Source organism: Heloderma suspectum, chromosome 12 (assembly GCF_057233095.1).
Source record: "Heloderma suspectum isolate Gila_16-S chromosome 12, 16-S_ref, whole genome shotgun sequence".
Taxonomy (NCBI): Eukaryota; Metazoa; Chordata; class Lepidosauria; order Squamata; family Helodermatidae; genus Heloderma; species Heloderma suspectum.
Genome location: NC_139469.1, coordinates 22,335,913 through 22,356,870, shown reverse-complemented (window position 1 = coordinate 22,356,870; position 20,958 = coordinate 22,335,913). Strand labels below are relative to the sequence as shown.

Here is a 20,958-nt window from a genome sequence, read left to right as displayed (position 1 = left end):
GGGTGGATGGAATCCCAGAAATTACCTCTGGCACCATCCAAAGACCTGGTTGAGACTGAAGATGCAGGAAGAGATAGCAAGTCTTTTCAGCTTATATAAATAATAAAATAAAATCAATTTTATTATCTCTACTGCCAAGCAATATTTGCTAAATGAAAGAAGTGTTACAGGTAAGGCAGACCGATAATCACAGAGAAAAATGCTTGATATCCTATGTTTGTACATTCAGAATAGAAACCACAGATGATAGATTGCCAGGTTTTCCAGATGCCTCCAAGAGAAACCTTTTCAGGACTGCCACTTCTCTTGATGGAAGGAATCCTTAAAATCCCAGTTCAGGAGGCTTCATTTTAAAATAATGGGAACCTTGGTTCCCCCCCCCCCATTATTATGACTGGTAAAAATGGTACCTCTTAAAAACGATGTGTGGCATTTTGTTGAAGTTTACAGGCAAAACAAAAAACCCAAGAAGAACTTATTCATTTACTACACTTTAGCTCATAAACAGATCACATGATTTAGTGGAAAGGAGAGAGATTGCTAGTGACAGAGCAGGCCACTCCCCCACCCCCACCAGTGGCTTGCTCATTTCCACCCCCGTCCCATCACTCATAGAAGGGGAGTGAATCCCATTATACTGGCATATTTCTGAGTGGTGAGAGTTAGGCCCCATTATATTTGTGTAGGACACTAATGATTTATCTCCTTAACCTCTGACTTCTTTCTGAAGACCACCCACAAGAACTCCAATTAAGACTAACAATGGTAGTTAGTGATGCTGTTAATGATGTCCGATGTGTACCATTCTGCCTGCACAGCAGAATCCAGTTTGGTGAAACTGGTGCAGACGTTTGGTAGAGAAAAATATTCAGTTTAAGAACTGATTCTGTTTTTTAACTGGAATGGGTTTCAGCTTCATGTAACATCTCACCATGGAGGTGGCACCACTGTCTGAAACAGATGAGGACAAATGTCCCCTTAGACTTTTAATCTCGAATTGCAAATAACTAGTGTATATATAATAGCTGTAAGGAAATACATTGAAAGTTTCTTGGGAGCAATAAAATTCAAGTGGCTTGTATCATCCTGGAGATGTTTCCTTCCCTCTGTATGTGCCTCTCCATTTCCTCCCATTCATTATCTGATATAAGGGGATGTAAGCTTGTTCATCATGTAATTTCCCCACAATGAGTGATGCTAAGATTGCTATTCATTCTATAGTAGACCCTACCAAAAAAACAAACCCCCAAACAAACCCACAGTCTGTTGCTTGACTTCTTCTGGCTTTGTGGTTAACTACAGGGCCTCTTCTCCTGGAGCTCTGCTGGCATCATTAGGGATTCAGGAGAACAAACAAAAATGTTTTTGGCGTGAGTAGATCCTCTATAAGTTTAAGTTGTTGTTGCAAGACCAAACAGGCCTGTTAACTTCAGCTCCATTCAAAATGAGAAAACAAGGAAGTTTGCCAAATGGAAGAAGGACAGGAAGAATAGGCCAGATTTTCCGCAAAATGCCAAGCCCAGTTTCTCATGGGTACATACAGCTTTCCTATACCTACAAAATAGATTCTCATGTCAGATATCACCATTGCTTTTCCTTTGGTTCAGAGGAATCTGTCAAAGTCATATTCAGGTAATGCTGTAAGGACTGCATGTACATATGTACAGAATTCAGTGTGAGTTGTAGCAAAAGAGCCAATACAGACTTTAAAGAAAAAATCCTGCCTGTCTTTTAAAAAACCATCAATACCGCTAATAACTGGTAATTGAGGACAATAAATTACAGAAACAATTACACAGCAGTAAAAGAAACAAAAACCCAACTGCAGCAGCAAAGGTGGTCATCATCAAAAGCCTTCCAAAAAAAGCTAGCTCTTCACTATGCAACCAAAAGTGAGCAGTGATGGGTCCAAGTGGATTTCCTTGGGCAGATCATTCTACAACAATGATGCTGTGCCTAAAAAGGCCCTGTCATTCATACCTTCCAGCTGAACCTTAGTTGAATAGGGGACACTGAGCAGGACTTCTAGTGTTCTAAGTGCATGGGAGAATGATGACCACATTATCTTAAAGACAGGCCTTTGGTTGTCTGTATCATCTGCCAAGTGGTAAGGAGGATGTAACCACACATCACATGCGTTTAAATGGTGTGTAGAATGTATGGTAAAATGGTTGTCTGTAAGAATTTAGGTTAATCTTCATGTCAGAAAAAAAAAATACACAAAACAGACCTGGCAAGCAGGCAGTTTTGGAGTTTTGGATACCTCTTCTTAAAAATGTAGTATGGCAGGTCTGGAACGCATTGGAAGCTCTGTAACATACAATGGGAGCCATTCCTATCCCTAACTAGTTTTTCCTCGTTACAGTTTAGCACACCACTGCGCTTTCTATGAGAGTGTAGCAGGCAAAAACAACGGTCAGCATGCAGCTTCTTTGTCCACAATGAATTTTTCTATATGAACTATGAATGTGTTTTATATATGTACCATGAGCTGTGTTGGAGTATTTTTACTAAGAGCAAAATTGAGCCTTTTTTGTACATTCAGAGCAGAAAGCTCCATGGTTGGACTTGTGCAAAATATTGTTTCCAGCTCATTTTCTTTATCAATACCTGCTATGGATTTCCACACCTTTATTGTGTAAAGAAAAACAACACAATGCTAATTGTGTTTGCTCTGTCTTTTTAGTCTGACATGTTACAGATTGCCTGTTTTTGTTTACTAGTTGAGTAAGCCTACTTTTTCTCTATTTATTCTGCTAGTTGCCTTGGATGCTCTATCTATTTTTCTCTTTACTTTATGAAGTAATAAACTGGCTTTGGCTTTTGGGGGTGGGGGGTGCCTAATTTTGTATGCATTGAACTAGGCAGTATGCAAAATCACGTTAATCCGACTATGTTTTTCCTATTGTTTATGAAAAGTCTCTTGTCATCAGTGGTTCTGCTCATGAACAGGCAATGGCCAACATGAACAGGAATACAGTGATACTTTGCTTTGGCTGAGGTCCTCCTCTTCCTGCTTAAAGTCCACAATGGCTTGGTTCACATGATTGTGGTATGGTTAACACTCTCGCAAGACTGGAGTGCCTTCTCTTGCCCTTGGATGCGGCATGGTTGTAGAGATGTGCCCTCTTGATCTGGAGGTGGCTCTGGGGAAGGGTCGTTGGACTCAGAGGATGGGGTTTGGCAACCTACAAGGGCAAGAGAAGGCACCCTACCCTTATCAGAGTGCGTACCTCCAGGATAAAGGGCAGTCCTTTTAATCTTGAGCAGAAGATGAGGCCATCACTGTCCCCTGTGGTGCCTCCTCCACAGGAGTCTGTATTGGAATGGTTACTTTGGTGGCTGCCCCCTGAGAAGGTTCATAAAAACCAGGCATTCTTATCCTCTGTGGCTTTGGTTTCCTTCTCTGATCAGGCTTCAAGGGCCATGACAGGTTACCACCTCCACTCGGTGCCTTGGTTTCTGTTTTGTTTTCTCTTGCTGGAATAATGTTGTGCAGTATAATTTTTAAAACCTGCATCAAGATCCTTCTGGAAACCTCTGCAGCATGTACCATTCCTCACAACTTGTTCAGGTAGTGGCATAAGTGATTCACGTATATTTGAGTAACACACTTGTGGTTTCACTCTGAGCCAGCAAGCCTACCACCCAATCTCACCTGTAGTATGAGAACACAAAACACTTGGGGGTAATTGATGCCAAATCCCTAGCAATTCACACCTCGTTAGAGTGGTGTGGATTAACTCCTAACTGAATTTCACAGAGATCCAATGGCCTGTTCTTCATTTTCTCTATTTCCTGATGTAACTAAATCAGCAGGCTGCAGCCTGAAACCTGGGCTCAGCTCATGGCTCTGATTCAGCAAGGCCAGGTTGCTTCCGGAATGGGCAGGAAGGCCTTTTGTTCATATGCTTCCTGCCGAGGCTTATTCGTTTACTGGTTTGTTCATTGCTATTGCTTCTTGTTCTTCTGAGATGCTGCAGTGCTTTGTACCTCTGTATGTGAACCATCTTTTTTTTTCCTGATGGTTTGCATACAACAGGGATGTACAACCTTTTCAGCTCTGTGGGACGCATATGATATCATACAACCTTAAGGAGGTTTGCCCTTCATTAACTTGATGGTTCTTGAATTTTAAGGTTCTTGATTTTTTTGGGCATGGATTGTACTTTCCACATGGTATGTTACTGTTACAGGCAGAACTACCTGGGTCATCTTTGGTAAGGCTCATGTTTTCATGCAAACAATTAAAAAATGGAGGATAGGCATAATGCAAACTGGTACATGTTTAGCATCGAGATGAAACTCTAAGGCACTTCACATTATCCCATCATTGGAGCTGGAACTGTATGAACAGGCAATTGCAGCTCCCTGACAGGAGGGGTCAATTTCTGAAAGACAGTGTAAATCACGTGTTGGTGTTTTTGCACCACACCAGCTAATAGCTCTTACAACCATCTGCAGATCCTGTATTGACATAGATTATGCTTAACATCTGCATAGTACTTTTCAGAGTTCAAAGCATATGTATTATCTAGTTGTAATACTTACAACAACCCTGTAAGTGAGTCAATATTATCTCTCATATTGCAGATGCAGGGGGGTGGGGACTGAGGCTGAGAGAAAGTGCCTTGTCGAAGGCCACCTTTCTCATTGCAGAAATTAGATTTAGACTCGAGACTTCCTGATTCATTATTCCATCTCTTTATAGACTATGCTATACCTTTAGGCTTCAAAATGGATTCCAAGCTACAAACACTTGAAGATTACTTTAGCCCTGCTATTGTGTCCTGGCCATGTTGCTAGGCAAGCATGAAGCACTTCCTCACATTGAAGCAGGTTCGGGAGAAGAAATCATTGTGGTAGAACAAACCCTTTTCAAGCAGAAAGTCCCAGGTTCGATCCCTGGAATCTCCAGTTAAAGTAGCCGGTAACACGAAAGATCTCTGCCTAAATGGAGAGTCACCGCCAGTCAGGGCGGACAATATGGGGCTAGATGGACAGAGAGTGTGACCTGATATAAGGCTAGCTACCTACGTACCAGATTCAAATTTGAATCTGGATATAAGAAGTGATGCAAAAAAGACATCATATCCTTTCTAGAGTGGGTTCAAGTGCTAAATCTAGGGGTGTGTGTGTGTGTGTGTGTGTGTGTGTAGAGGCAGATCATCCACAGGCAAAGGATGCAGTGCCACACAATATTATCCTCATCCTTTGATGTCTTACCACCATCATCTGAGGCTCTACCTTCAGAGGCTAGATGGATAGTAACTGTGGATAGGGCCTTTTCTGTGGTGGTGTCCTGATTGTGAAAAAACAATCCTAAAAAATATTCACTTGGCACCTTCCCGTTCTTTTAGGGACCTAAAAGGGACCTAAAATAACTGTTTCCCTACCCCTACCCTGAGCATTTAGCAAATGACAGCATGGTTTTGTTTTTCGTCACTGTTGCTGCCGCTACTTTTTAACTGTGTGTTTTGGACTGTGATCGTGTCAGACAGTTTTTATCTCAAGTTTATTGTAAAGTGCTGTATTATTCTTAATTTAATTTCTATACTGCCCAATTGCCAAAGCTATTTTATATGCTTCTTGGAAGGCTTTGTAGCACACTCCCTTTTGAGGTAAAGAACTTGTCAGGGGGTGATTCTTACCCTTCCAATTTCACACGGTAAGAATCTCCTGCCTGTGGTGAGAGCTAGTTTTTACCACATTAGGGAGTATGTTTGTTCTTATGTCTTTCCCTTGACGTGGCAAATACCAACTGTCACCACGCTGGTTGAGGGGGGGGCGGAGGTCATTCATAAGAAATGCTCACCATGTAATTTCAGTGAGGTGAAATCAACCCATGTTGACTTTACTACACCAAAAGCAACATGGTGAGGTCAGACCTGAAAGCATTTTCTCCTATCAAAGCCATACCTCTCCGCTCCAGGAGCTGGTGTCTGCTTCCCAGTCTACACTGGACTTTTGTTTACATTTGTGGAACCCTGGTCAAGCCACATACTTGTGCTTTGGGTCTCTGATATAATTCTTTGCAGAGGTCAGTGATACCTTCTTATCACACCAGTTGTTGTTCAGTCGTTCAGTCGTGTCCGACTCTTTGTGACCCCATGGACCATAGCACGCCAGGCCTTCCTGTCCTGCGCTCTCTTCTGGAGCGTGCTCAAGTCCATATTCATTGCATCGGTGATGCTATCTAGCCATCTCATCCTCTGCCGTCCCCGTCTCCTTTTGCCTTCAGTCTTTCCCAGCATCAGAGTCTTTTCCAGTGACTTTTCTCTTTGCATTAGGTGGCCAAAATATTTCAGCTTCAGCTTCAGTATCTGCCCTTCCAATGAGCACTGAGGGTTGATTTCCTTTAGGATGGACTGATTTGACCTCCTTGCAGTCCAGGGGACTCGTAAGAGTCTTCTCCAGCACCACAGTTCGAAAGCATCAGTTCTTCGGCGCTCAGCCTTCCTTATAGTCCAGCTCTCACAGCCATACCTTGCTACTGGGAAAACCATAGCTTTGATTATATGAACCTTTGTCAGCAAGGTGATGTCTCTGCTTCTTACTATGCTGTCTAGGTTGGCCATAGCTTTCCTCCCAAGGAGCAAGCATCTTTTAATTTCATGGCTACAGTCACCGTCTGTGATGATCTTGGAGCCCAAGAAAATAAAATCTGTCACTGCTTCCATTTCTTCCCCTTCTATATGCCAGGAAGTGATGAGGCCAGATGCCATGATCTTAGTTTTTTTAATGTTGAGTTTCAAACCAGCTTTTGCACTCTCCACTTTCACCCTCAACAAGAGGCTCTTTAGATCCTCTTCACTTTCTACCATTAGGGTGGTATCGTCTGCTTATCTGAGGTTGTTGATAATTCTCCCAGCAATTTTAATTCCGACCTGTGATTCATCCAACCCGGCGTTTCTCATGATGTACTCTGCATATAAGTTAAATAAGCAGGGTGACAATATGCAGCCTTGTCGTACTCCTTTCCAAATTTGGAACTAATCGGTTGTTCCATTCTGTTGTTTTCCTCGATTTCCTTGCATTGTTCATTTAAGAAGGCCTTCTTGTCTCTCCTTGCTATTCTCTGGAACTCTGCATTCAGTTGGGTATATCTTCCCCTTTCTCCCTTGCTTTTCGCTTCCCTTCTTTCCTCAGCTACTTGTAAAGCCTCATCAGACAGCCATTTGGCTTTCTTGCATTTCTTTTTCTTTGGGATGGATTTCGTTGCTGCCTCCTGAACAATGTTACGGACCTCCGTCCATAGTTCCTCAGGCACTCTGTCTATCAGGTCTAATCCCTGAAATCTATTCCTCACCTCCACTGTATATTCATAAGGGATATGATTGAGGTCATACCTGAATGGTTTAGTGGTTTTCCCTACGTTCTTCAATTTAAGCCGAAATTTTGCAAGAAGCAGCTCATGATCTGAGCCACAGTCAGCTCCAGGTCTTGTTTTTACTGACTGTATAGAGCTTCTCCATCTTTGGCTGCAAAGGACATAATCAATCTGATTTCGATATTGACCATCTGGTGATGTCCATGTGTAGGGTCGCCTCTTGTGCTGTTGGAAAAGCGTGTTTGCTATGATCAGCGTGTTCTCTTGGCAAAACTCTATTAGCCTTTGTCCTGCTTCATTTTGTACACCAAGGCCATGCTTGCCTGTTATCCCGGTGATTTCTTGACTTCCTACTTTAGCATTTCAATCCCCTATGATGAAGAGGACATCTTTTTTTCGTGTTAGTTCCAGAAGGTGTTGTAGGTCTTCATAGAACTGATCAAGCTCAGCTTCTTCGGCATCAGTGGTTGGGGCATAGACTGGAATTACTGTGATATTGAATGGTTTGCCTTGGATTCGTACTGAGATCATTCTATTGTTTTTGAGATTGTACCCCAGTACTGCTTTTCCCACCCTTTTATTGACTATGAGTGCTACTCCATTTCTTCTAAGGGATTCTTGCCCACAGTAGTAGATATAATGGTCACCTGAATTAAATTCGCCCATGCTTGTCCATTTTAGTTCGCTGATTCCCAAGATGTCGATGTTCAATCTTGCCATCTCACGTCTGACCAGCTCCAGCATACCTTGATTCACTGATCTTACATTCCAGGTTCCTAAACAATATTGTTCTTTACAGCATCGGATTTTCTTTTCACCACCAGACACATCCACAGCTGAGTGTCCTTTCGGCTTTGGCCCAGCCGCTTCACTCTTTCTGGAGCTACCTGGAAATTCCCTCTGCTCTTCCCCAGTAGTATATCGGACACCTTCCGACCTGAGGGGCTCATCTTCCGGTGTCATATCTTTTAGCCTTGTGATACGTTCCATGGGGTTTTCTTGGCAAGAATACTGGAGTGGGTTGCCATTTCCTTCTCCAGTGGACCACATTTTGTCAGAACTCTCCACCATGACCTGTCCATCTTGGGTGGCCCTGCACAGCATAGCTTAAGGCTTCACTGAGTTACGCAAGCCCCTTCGCCACAACAAGGCAGTGATCCATGGAGGGGATCACACCAGTAGCATGTGTCTTTAAGAAGAGAAAATGTGTGTAGGAAAGAGTCAGGCTTAAGGAAAATGGTTTGAGCTCATTATAAAAGACAGGAAGGGAGGGACAGTATCAGGGCAGGAAATGAGTAGAGAGGAAACTTCAAAGTACACAGGAATTTGTGTACTATGGCCTAGCGGATTTCAGGTCAAGAAGCACTTACTTAGGGCCTACTTTACCAGAGAGTAAGTGAAACTGTATTTCTTCTGAAGAACCTGGTTGAGTTGTTCTTGAAGAACCATCCCTTGATTCTAAATGCATTGAACTAAAGTGTATTCATGGCGCTCTTGAATTCTCCAGCAAGAACTTTTGTTAAATTGGCAGCTAGTATGGTATGGTCCACAGCGTTAGACTTGTACCAAGGAGGAATTGAATTCCACCCCCCCTGTCCAGCTATGGACCCAGATGGCAGTTTTAGACAATCTTTTGTCTGTCTTTTAGCTACACAAGGTAAATGACTAATGGGTAGTTGCAGAAAGCATCCAAAGCTATTAACATAAAAGATTGGCTGCAATTTGAGCTATTTTTGTTGTTTGTAAGAACATTGATTTTGTATATATTTGGCTGTTTGAGTTTCCAGTTTCGTTTTGGCCTCTTCTAATACTAACTAGTGATGGGCAGAGTGACCCTGTCTTGATTTATAACTTGCTTGCTAACTTAGGAATCCAACATTATAAACTCAGATGAAAGTTCTGTTATTACAAGATTTGTGTTTCCCCAGTTCAGGAACGCTTTGCATTGGAGCTTGGATCTCTAAGGATACTGTTGCTTCAGCACTGATGCAGTTCAAACAGAAGGCCTATACAGGAGCTGGAGATACCACCCCTTCCTGGTTCTCAGCTAGGCCTGGGTCTGGGCAAGTGCTTCCATGCCCATCCTTATCTTCCAAAGTAGACTGATGTGGGGCCGGCTGGGCATTTCACTAGTGTCCTGACAGGCCTGCCTGGCATCTCTTCTATTCCTGTGTACCTGGAACTGATGAGGGGTAGTCTGAGACCCGGGAAGGAACCCAGGTGTCTAGTGTGGAGGCTAGTGGTCCTGTGGCTGTCATGTCTGGGTCCAAAGGCTGCTCAGAGTCATTGTGTGTGTGTGGGTCTGTTTGGGGGAAGGAAGCTACTCCCTCCACCAATCCACCGTGGTAATGTAATACCAGGTTCCAGGTCTGGGCATGGCAGAACCCTGACAGTTTTGTAGTATCTTTGCATTTTTTTCACATGCACATCACCTAAATTCATCTTGGGAATGTGTCATGTGTAAAATGACATTGTTTTCCAACCCTGTGTATCACATCATACATCATGAAGTATCATTCTTGGACTGGCTATTATCACATGTGCTTTGTTTACAATACAAGATCAAGAAAGACCCATGGGTGGAGGTACCCCCACACACACACAGCACCACTCAATTCTGTAACTCACTCGTGATTGCAAGTTAAATATGTGAGTTCAGCAAATAACCACACAGAAAAAACATTGCATTTCCAAGATCCCTCCCAGTGCCACCAACCACCCACATCTAAACTTTTACTTACCAAAGAAAGAAACAACCAAATATAAGAGAATAATGTGGAACATGGGGTGGATACAAATCTATGAGACTCTTTCTTCTAACACAATTGATGTATGATTTCAGATCCAAGTGTATGTGTGATGTATGATGGTTATTATTTAACACTGCCAAAGCACCTACAATTTTCTAAGTGCTGTTCATATATTGAAAGATAAGACAGTCCCTGCCTGTAGGCTTCCAGTCTAATAGAGATGATAAAGAAAAAGGAATGGAGAAGGAAAAGGAAAGCAAGCACCAAAGAGGCAGCTCCTTCTCTGGCAGATGGATGGATCCAGGCTGGCCTCTCCCTTGCAGCAATGTTCCTCTGGGAGGTGGGAGGTGCAGGCTCCTAGTGGCCCTTGGTCTCCTAGCTGATGGATGTGACCAGAGTGGGGTGCCCGTCAGTTCTCTGGTCCCAAGCCACCTTTTAAACTGATTGGTTCCTTTGGCAAAGGGTAACTCAAGGGTTAAAGTAAAGGGTTACAGCAACAAACCTCTGAGCATTCATGAGGATGTCGGAATTAGGTTGCTTAGCCGTGTAGATGGCACAGAAAATAGACATTTAGTCATAATCTCAGTTTCGATTTTGGAAATAGTGAAGGTCTGTAGACTGAAGTCTGGGCTTATTGTACATTTGGGAATTACGAACCCATTAGATTCGACTTATGAACTGGCTAATTTCGAGTTTTGGAAGCATCACTAATGTTGACACTCATTTTCAAACATCACTGGTGTCAGTGTAATTTTAGAAAAACTATATAGTGTCATAATAAGTATTTACACTAATGAGCCTATACTGTTTCACTGAATTCAGACCTTTCTGAAACCAGGCCTTTAGATTATGTGGATAAATTAAAAAGCACAAATTCCAGTGGGATTCCAGTGTTTACCTACACCATTGTGAAAGTTGCCCATTCATTCCTATGCTTTGTTTCTTTAGCTAGTTCCCAAGCCATAAGATGACCTGGCCTCTTATCTGATGCCTGCTTAAGTTCCCTTAGGTGTTCTTGATGTGGGACATTGTCGAATCCCGGAACACTGTATCTGAGGAGTCCCCACCATGAATATTGGCACATTCCAAAGGTGTCATTTCCAGCCATTTCCACTGATGTTCTTCATGATAATCATGCAACTGATCAGCATCCATGGTGTGCATTTCAATGGAATATTCTCAGAAATGAGGCCTCTAGACGTGTGCTGATATGCATGGTGAAGACCACATGTACCAAAGCTTACAAAATTCTGTGTGGTCAAGGTATGTGAGAACCCACCTAGGTATGCATGCACAATCGATTTTCATTTAAATAGGAAACAATTGTTCCAAATGTCCAGACTGCCCCATCTGTATATGTTCAGGTAAGTAACAATACCAGAGAGACACCAAATCAAATCCACAACTGCTATGACTAAGCTTTAGTGCTGGATCAAATTATTTCAAACTGGCCTCTACTCTCAGAGACATCTAGTTTCTATAATAGGCCAAGACATTGCTGAAATGCCTGAGTTCTCTCACATACTCTCACTCTCCTGCCTAGGCACAAAGGAATTACATCTTTTTCCTGCAGCATGGGCTCATCCTCCTTTGGAGGGAGACATGTTACTGTTCACAACCTATCCCAGGAGAATGCCTGGCAGGAGCCAATCTCTCTATGTTTCAAAGCTCTAAAAACAGCATCATAAAAGATAAAATGGTTAATGTAATTCTGCATCCCACAATGTCTCAGATTAAATCAGAGTGATTGAGTGAGTTAGGCGACGGTTCTATTAATGCCTTCTGCAGGGCTGTCTTTGCAAACATAATCACAAGAGTTGCCGCTGCTCCAGCATGTGCTGCTCCAGCATTGCGCAGACCTGAGGTTGTTTCATGTTAACTATAATTTACTGATGCACAAGCCTGCCCAGGAAACCAATTCAGTGCCTACATTTCTTGGCTCATTCCAGCTAGCTCAACGGACTGTTGGGATATATGAATCACTATTCACCTCCTGGCTGTATAATGGACCAGTCTTACATTTATCATGGATCACAAATTAATTCAGGAAAACAAAAGATGATGTAGTACCATAAAGACCAATCCAGTTAACTGTTGTGGTTTTTGTAAGCAAGAACCGTAAGCATTTGTCAAAACACTATTGTAAAGCGCCAGAGGTCTTGGACAGGTGACTCTGGCAGCAGGGCACAAGCTCCTTCCTCCCTTTGCTTGCAAGCAAAGGTTATAGCTGTCCTGATCTCTACTGTATTGCAAGTGTCTAGAAGCCAAGCTGTGCTATTAACCAACATGGTTGATGACCAGAAAAACCAATAGGGTCCCATCTCACCTTATACAACCCCTGACACTCTGGTCTGGCTCCTCAGTTTGATCAATAGTTTGCTCAGTGCAGGCCAAGCTGCTCACAGACTACTTGAATAACTGGAAGTTAAATGGGAGCTGCTATTTCTAAATGACCCCCCCACACACACACACACACATTAGAAGCTCTCCAAATTGCTGGCTTGAGTACATCTGGGCCACCACCCCTGACAGTGCCCTGATTTGTAAGAAGGAGTATTTATAATCTGGGGGGGCAGGGTACAGGCTGGACTTAAGCATAATGCATGCATGTTTAAGATGTTTGTGGTTTACAACGAGAGTTGATTCAATAAAAGATCACTTTTCCCTATGTGTCCCAAATTTTCTATTCAGTTATTTTCTTTGATGCGAGTCATGTCAGCTTGCAACCTAGACATGTCCTTACTCAATTATTCCATGTTACCATTTCAGACAAATCTAATTAAGGCAGAATAATTATTCAAAGCTTAAATTAATTAGTATTTATTTGTGGTGGCCTCCTTTTAGTCAGCTTGACATGTGTCGTCTCTGTGTTGGTAGCCCTCCTCTGCTTTCTGAAAATCTGCAATTATTCCAGGGTATGCAGTGAGAGTGTTGTGATGTGTCTTTGCTAAAACTGGGGGAGGAGAGGTGCAGGGGATGTTGTATGCTAACCCTGCTCCACCACTACCACCATTATGGAATCAGGATTAGATCTTCTTTCATCTATAAACAAATAATACGATTTTCACTCTTTTGGTTCAGGCAAAGCTTGGACAGTTGGTGGACATGTCTGAAAGACAACAACTACAGTCTAATCTCCAGTAGCAAGTGCTACAGTCCCACTGAAATGAATGAGATTTAAATGTGTGAGACAATGAACTGGTTGCAGCTTAAATTCTCAAGGCTGGTGCAGCTTGAAAATAGTCATGGAGTTAACTTGGCCTCCCTTTAGAACATTGTAGCTGTAATTTTGCTTCCTATTGTGTCCCAATTTGACAGCAGACATTATAACTCAATTAAGGGCGCAATCCTATGGGTTGCGCTCTCAATGATCGTAAGCCCCAAACTCAGAGGCTTATGATCATCCTATGCAAGGCAGGAGGAGTGGTGGAGACAATCTTCACCTCCCCATCCACCCACCCCGCATTTTTCGCTAGACAGGGGGGTTTACCCATCTAGCTGGGGTGCTTCGGAGGGGGAGGGAAGGAGTCTGGAGATGCCTCAGAGTTGCTCGTATCCTGGCCTCTCCAGTCACCTCCCCTCCCTACCCACCAAAATGCCCCCTTTTCTGAGTTCCTGACTTCGAAGAGCAGCAGGGTTGGTTCTTTCTGCGCCAGCTGCAAGGGGGAGGGGGGTTGGAGCTCCGATTCCCCCTCTGAGGTCAGAGCGCTGTCTCCGACCTCAGATTGGGGAATCTGAAATATCCTTTGGCCCCCCAGATGCTGTCTAGGGGCCATAGGATTGCTCCCTAAGCTACTGTTAATACCAGGGACTAGGAAAGTGTAGTATAATGTTAGCTTGAAAGTGGGAGATTGATTATAATTTCTGTTGTTGTTGTTGTTCAGTCGTTCAGTCGTGTCCGACTCTTCGTGACCCCATGGACCATAGCACGCCAGGCCTTCCTGTCCTGCACTCTCTCCCGAAGCGTGCTCAAGTTCATATTCATTGCATCCATGATGCTATCTAGCCATCTCATCCTCTGCCGTCCCCTTCTCCTTTTGCCTTCAGTCTTTCCCAGCATCAGGGTCTTTTCCAGGGAGTTTTCTCTTCGCATTAGGTGGCCAAAATATTGGAGCTTCAGCTTCATTATCTGTCCTTCCAATGAGCACTCAGGGTTGATTTCCTTTAGGATGGACTGATTTGACCTCCTTGCAGTCCAGAGGACTCGTAAGAGTCTTCTCCAGCACCACAGTTCGAAAGCATCAATTCTTCGGCGCTCAGCCTTCCTTATAGTCCAGCTCTCACAACTACAAAAGTCACTGGGTGCCCTTGGACAAATCACTGCCTTTCACCCATTGTAGTTAAGATACGTGGGATAAGAACTGTGAAGTACTACATCAGAAAGTCCTACAAAAATGATAAAGAACACCTACATAGATTCTTAGTATGAGGACCATGTTTCAGAAGCCCTTAGCATTGATCTGAAGCTGTTCTCTGCTAAAAACAGCACAACTCAGCAAATCACATCTGCCAGATGAGAGGCAGGATATGCACAGCATTTATCTGAGGAATGAAAGTATTAAGTTGCTTTATAATGAGCCTGATCACTGGTCCATCTATCATAGTATTGTCTATTCTAACTTGCAGTGGCTCTCCAGTTAAGTGGAGATGCTATTTCTAAATGCCCCCCTCCCATTAAAACAAATCAAGCACATCAGGAAGAATAGTTCTAGCCCAGCCCATTTCCTGCTGTGCTAGTTTTCTACTTGAAGGAAGGTGGGGGGTTTCATGTAAAAAAAAAATGTGATTCCTCCACCTGCGGTCCGAAGTTGTACAGTCCATTCTGCTACCTCAGTATAGCACCTTATCCCCACCTCATTTTGCTGCATGCGTTGGTCAAGGAGCCCCCCCCCCCGCCCTACACACACACACACACACACACACACACACACGGGGCAGGGAGACAAGGAGTTAACTGATGTAGGTTGGCGGTATCAAATGGAATAATTATTCTATTTATTGGTCTGCCAGTGATGCCCCTTTGGGGATTTAGTTAGGATTTTTCTTTTTATTGCAGTTTTTTGAACCAATACAAATAACACAACCTTCAAACAAAAATTAAAAGGGGAGAATTAAAATAGGGAAGGGAAACAAGGAAGAGATGATTTAAGGTGCTTGGACCATACAGATTATGAAAAAACAAAAAGCTCAAATTTTGTTATGATAAATCCTGCTGTTGGAATAATGTCATGTACACTGGATGCTTTTGAAGAAGTTTTCATAATTTTCACATTCCATTTTATGATTGCTGATGAGGCACTGTTTTCTTCCTGGCACTGGGAACAGTAACATTCATTGCACAGGCTCTCTCCTTTCTTAGACCAAGTTGACCTTGCCAAGTTGATTCATAACATCATTATCTTTTGGGCTGGATTACTGTAATGCAGTCTATGTAAGACTGCCCTTCAAAGACAACCCAGGAGCTTTAAATTGTGCAAAACACTGCTACATGTCTCCAACGAAAATTGGAAGGTATACGCTTCACAATGTGGGACCCACGTTCCTGAGAGACCACCTTTTCCTACACCATCTCCCACACTAGTTGTGTTCTGCAAGCCAACTGCTGCTTTGTATTCCTCCATTATGTAAGGTACAGTCATCTGTAGCAAGAAGCAGGGATTTAACAACACTGGCCCAGAGGTAGGGGAAAGGCCTTCTTCTTAAGATTATAGGTTCCAGTTCTTTTAGTACTTTTAGGAAAGGCACTTACTGATTTCATTGGACGTACGGCTTTTTTCATTAATGTATATTCCAAGCTTGTAATGGCTGGTGGCTGTTTTGTCTTGATTTTAACCTGTTGTTTATGTATTGGATTTTTATCTTTTATAAGCTTTTTTGAGCATGTTGAAAAGCACCTTATATGTATTTGAAATAAATAAAGGGCTTATGGGACATTCTGTTGACTGTAAGTGTGCAGGACAAGAAATAGGGGCCTGGTGGAAAGACAGAGCTATAGGAAGAGAACACCTAACCCCAGTGCTGGAGACACCAGCCAACTCAAATTCAAACACACTTTTAAAAGAGTGAAATATGAATTCTCATGATTTTGTAGGAGTTTTAAGATTCCATGCTAGACATATTCTAAAATCCATGGCACAGTCACTGCAATACAGGTCTCTAGACCCACTGGATATAAGGGAGTACCCATAAAGAACTACAGAGAAGATTCATAAATGATTAAAAAATACCCTACACTGGGCTAATGATTTTGGTAGAGCAGTATAGCAAACATTTTTAGTTGCACAAAACTCTTCTTCAGGCAGGGGCACTACTGCACTAACATGTTTAGTGCAGTAGTGGACTTCCAACTCTCTGCTTAACCAAACCTGTGTTGCAGCTTATTAGATATCTAATAACATCATTCATCTTTTCTTTCTGTTCGTCAGGTCTTCCTCACCTAAAATGACACAGCAAATAAGAGACCTGCAGTTGGCCCAGTCTAGAAAGCAGCCGGGACCCTCTTCTCCAAATGCTGCCAAGAGGCTCTACCGGAACCTCTCTGGAAAATTCCGAGTTAACTACATGTCATTTGACGAAGGGAGCTTAGCAGGGAAAAGTGAGAAGGAGAAGCTGCGCAAGTCCTACCTTGTGAGTATGTTTCTCCACCCACCGAATTGAGCAGCTATGTGTTTTTTTGGAATTTTACATATCCTATTACAAGAAATGGATATGTGCAAGGGAATGTGTCCTGATTTTGGTGCTTCAGTTTAATGTTGCTCTTTAATGTTGCTTTACCATGTCTATCCAATTCCTTGCTCACACAGTGGTAACTGGTGATGACTTGGAGAAGTTGAAAAGTAATCAAGCTCCTATCAAATGCCATGGCAAATCTGTCTAGCCTAGCTCTTTATTGGAGAACAAGAGAGGCAAGGGTAGATAGGGTCAACTTGAAAACAACTCCTATATATACCATGGTGGCAGGGAGATGTCTGGTAGATCAGGTGCTTCTTGCCACAAAGTGGCAATAGCTTTCAGTTTTGGCTGCCCACCTATCCACTCCTGTGTCGTGGAACTGGAGTTTTAAGTGCCACAATGCAGCTGGTGCCACAATACAAACACAATGTGGCACAATACACTGCCACAATACAAATAATCATACCAATGTCATAACAACCATATCAGTCTATGGAACACTAGTATATTCCCGTTTCAACTATGCATAGTCTACATCAAGAACTCCTATAGACAATTCTTAAGGTACATAATACACTCTAATAACAAATTCTGATAACTGGTATCATTGAAAGATTGTTTCACTTCCTGAATAGATAACATTTTTCAATTGTGTACTGGTCAATAAGGCAAAATAGCCAATTCTGTTTATAGGTTGAGAGTGATATAGTCCTTCTAGGAGAAAACTCCAACACTGTATTGAAAGTAGAAATTCTGAAAGAGAAAAACAATTACATTTAGAATATTTAATATACCCCTAAGTTTAACCGGCACAAACTTACCATAAATTGCAGTTAATTTTCACCTGGTTTTCTCCAACTCACTCTTCCCGAAATGTGTTAGTACTCCAGAAGCCAGTCACCAAAGATAAATGCCACCACAGCGGTCATAAATCAGGAAATGAATATGGACAGTATATATACAGAAATGCTGTTCAGAATGTAAAGGCATGGCACTCATCAGGAAAAGGTTTACATCTGTACCTAGCAACAGGAGAAGCAGGCAGAAATTGAGTTTGTCATTTAGTGGTCCTTTCATGCAAAATACCTCAGTAATTCCCACTTCCATCCCCTCTCTCAAATGTGACAGAGATGTGTTATTGTATGTATGATATTGTCTTATACATTTTTGGGGGTGGAGGATGATTGCCTTTGTGAAAGATCATTAAGTGTGAAGGTCTGTATCATGCTACAGAAGACGTAGGGACAACTATTTGATGAGTAACCCACTTTACATTCTTAGTATCATTAGACTTCCAGGTTTCTCTAGCAAATTCATCCAGGTGGGCTTAGTTGATAAGCTGAAAATATGGCTTGAGTGGAATTGTTCATTATTTGATGAAGTGTCCATGCTTTGCCACATGCCCAGCTTACAACTTGATCCATATTTACTATGTCTCATGAGAAGTGTTATGAATATGGTAGATATGGCTTCGGTTGTGAGAGCAGTCACTCAACCTGCAAGTGTCAGCCAGTTTGACCTTGTTAATGTGGTGAAAGCAACTGAGCAAAGTCGAGCCTGTGAAATGAGTGGCATGTTCAGATTTAGCAGGATGGTGTGACTCTGCTCCTCTCTGCAGTTTCAAGGCAATGCTGCTCTCTTTGAAGCTGTTGAGCTGCAGGATCTTGATAAGGTGCAGGAGCTGCTCAAGCAGTATAGCCTGGAGGAGCTGGATCTTAACACCCCAAACAGCGAGGGTCTTCTGCCACTGGATATTGCCATTATGACGAACAATTCACCCATCGCCAAGACATTGCTGCTGGCTGGAGGCAAGGAAAGCCCTCACTGTAAGTCACCATTCAATAGTCCTATCTTATCACCCACCAAACTCTTTCTCATAGGTGCTTAACCAACTCTGGTCATCCTGGTTTCCTGGTACCATGAGCAATGCAAATCCTGCTCTCTTCTGGTGAACGGTGGAAAATCGCTATGTTGACTATCATCAAATCCAAGGTGTCTGGCTCCTCCAGACCCAGAAACTGCTCCTGTACCTTTATGACACAAAAATGTCTGGCAGCATGATTTCTCCTATACTAAGTGAATATGCCATGCAACTATGAAAGACACAGGAGCAAGCCAGGTATTGCCCTATAGGTAGGCTGACCATATTTCCTTGAGACAAAAACAGGATATTGGGATGACAAAAATGGGACGGGGTTATGTAATGTCCCACCGGAGAGTTCGCTGTAATAAAAAAATAGCTAACAGCCTGTTGAACCAAAATATGAGTCTGAAAAGTCCGAATCAAACTGAATGTAGGGCAGAAAGAATCTCTATGGGCAGAATGATGGTAGAAATAACAGTAAGACTCACCCTCCTGGCTCCCACACGCTGAATGGGATTTAGCGACTGCCTCTTGAATTCCCCGCCACTGCAGACAAGCCAGGGGGTGTCGTCTGATCATCGCTAGCTCAAGAAGCCTGGCCCTGACTGGATAAAGTAAATGGGACTTCCTCTTTCATCACGCTAGTAGTTTTACTGCATGCATTGATTAGCATAGAGCCTTATGATAAACACATTCAGTTTTTTACAAAAAATTAAAAACGGGAGAAAATTGACATTTATATTAAAATGACAGGATGGTTGGGAAATATGAAAAAAACGGTACTGTCCTGTTTAAAACAGTACGTGTGGTCAGCCTACCTATAGGGCATCTCTCCTGCAGCTAACCTTGTTCAGATGCTCTTCATTTTGGTTCAGGTAGTACAAATGAAAGCTAGAGCAAAAAGGAGCCAGAGGAGTGTGTGACTTGAGAAGCTGTCCTTATCGACATGACTGGAAGTTTGGAATGCTGCCAACAGCAAAGGGGGATAGCACTGGCAGAAACAGCAGGAGAGTGACTTCACTCTCTGTGGCCATTTTCAGCTCTCAGTGGCATGTTCCGGGGGAGCAGATTCTTTGAGCTGATTTGCACATTACAAGAAGTGGGGCAGCAGAAGTACAAGTGATTCAAGCCTAGTTTCTTGTACTGCTGGAATCCACACACTTGACGAATGTCCAAACCGGCTCTCAGGGATGACTTCCTGGAATAAAACTTGCTTTGCTGCAAGAAACTCTAAAAATGCCTGATCGGGTGAAGTGAACATAACAACAAGGAAGGGAATTCGTCCTCCCTTCAGTTTACTGGCTAAGAGCAGCAGGAAAATCTTCAGCTGCTAGTTATTTGCAGATAGTCTGTCTCATGAAGAAACTAATGTACTGGAATTAGGGTCAGGAACAGAATGCCCTTTCTTTAAATGAAGGCATTCCTGTGAATGGAGAGCAGAAGGGGAGTGACTTTGAATAAGTGTTTATTAGCACTCTGTCCCTGGAGATCAGGATATTCTCCCACAAGTTCTCACACACACACTCTAAATAGGTTGTGCTGGATGCAGCCACTGGGGTCTCTGCTTGCTGGGTGGCCCACACAGAGAGTATCCACAGGCCTAGCTGGCAATGGAGTTCAGTGAAAGGAGGTAGTGAACTCCAAAAGAGGTGTGTATTTCTTTGCTGTGTGGCCATAGGAATCAGGCAAACCAAGAGATTCCAGTGAATAAAGTGTATGCACGCTGAACCTCAGTGGGGGTCTTCTCCTCTTGTTCATAACACACGTTGGCTGCGGAAGGGCAAGTACCTCACACAGGCAGCTTGCAAAGATGTGTATGCCAGCTGTGGGTCGTCTACTACACTTTGCATATGTTACTTCTCAAAAAACAGCAACAAAACAAGACCTAGCCATCCCATCTGGTGATGGGACATTTGTCCCAGGTGCTAGCTGTATGGGGGGATATCTAGCAACTGATTGCTGAAGTCCCTTGCTGCATACTGAAGGCACTAGAACTGGGGCAGGTAAGCATGGGTGTGATATGATGGATATTTGCAAAGATTTTGGTGCAACCAGATCCATCAGGAAACCTGCAGAGCCATAGGCCCTGGGGGAAGCATAAAGTGCTATTTGAGTTTTCCTGCAGGATAAGGGTGTTTTCATAAATGATGTCTAGAAACATTTTCAGTCATGATGACTAATATGAATTAGACAAGCAAGTGTGAATGTTGTTGATGCAAGTCAGAAAGCAGAAAAGCTGTTTTAAAATCAAGACTGAATTTTAATCGATTTAGGTTTTGCATTCAGTGTCAGAAATGCAAACAAAATGTAGTTTTCATGCTGATTCTGCCAGTAGAGGTGCG

The 20,958-nt window shown here is 42.8% G+C and overlaps 1 protein-coding gene across 1 annotated transcript in view; it reads left to right on the top strand.

Moving 5' to 3' along the window:
• Positions 1–20,958, top strand: part of LOC146336684 (ankyrin repeat and fibronectin type-III domain-containing protein 1-like) — a 524,472-nt gene that overhangs the window by 462,464 nt on the left and 41,050 nt on the right. Inside the window, exons 9-10 of the mRNA XM_084818734.1 lie at positions 16,506–16,707; positions 18,371–18,578. Of these exons, the coding sequence (XP_084674860.1) occupies positions 16,506–16,707; positions 18,371–18,578 (410 nt within the window). The remainder of the gene's footprint in view (positions 1–16,505; positions 16,708–18,370; positions 18,579–20,958) is intronic.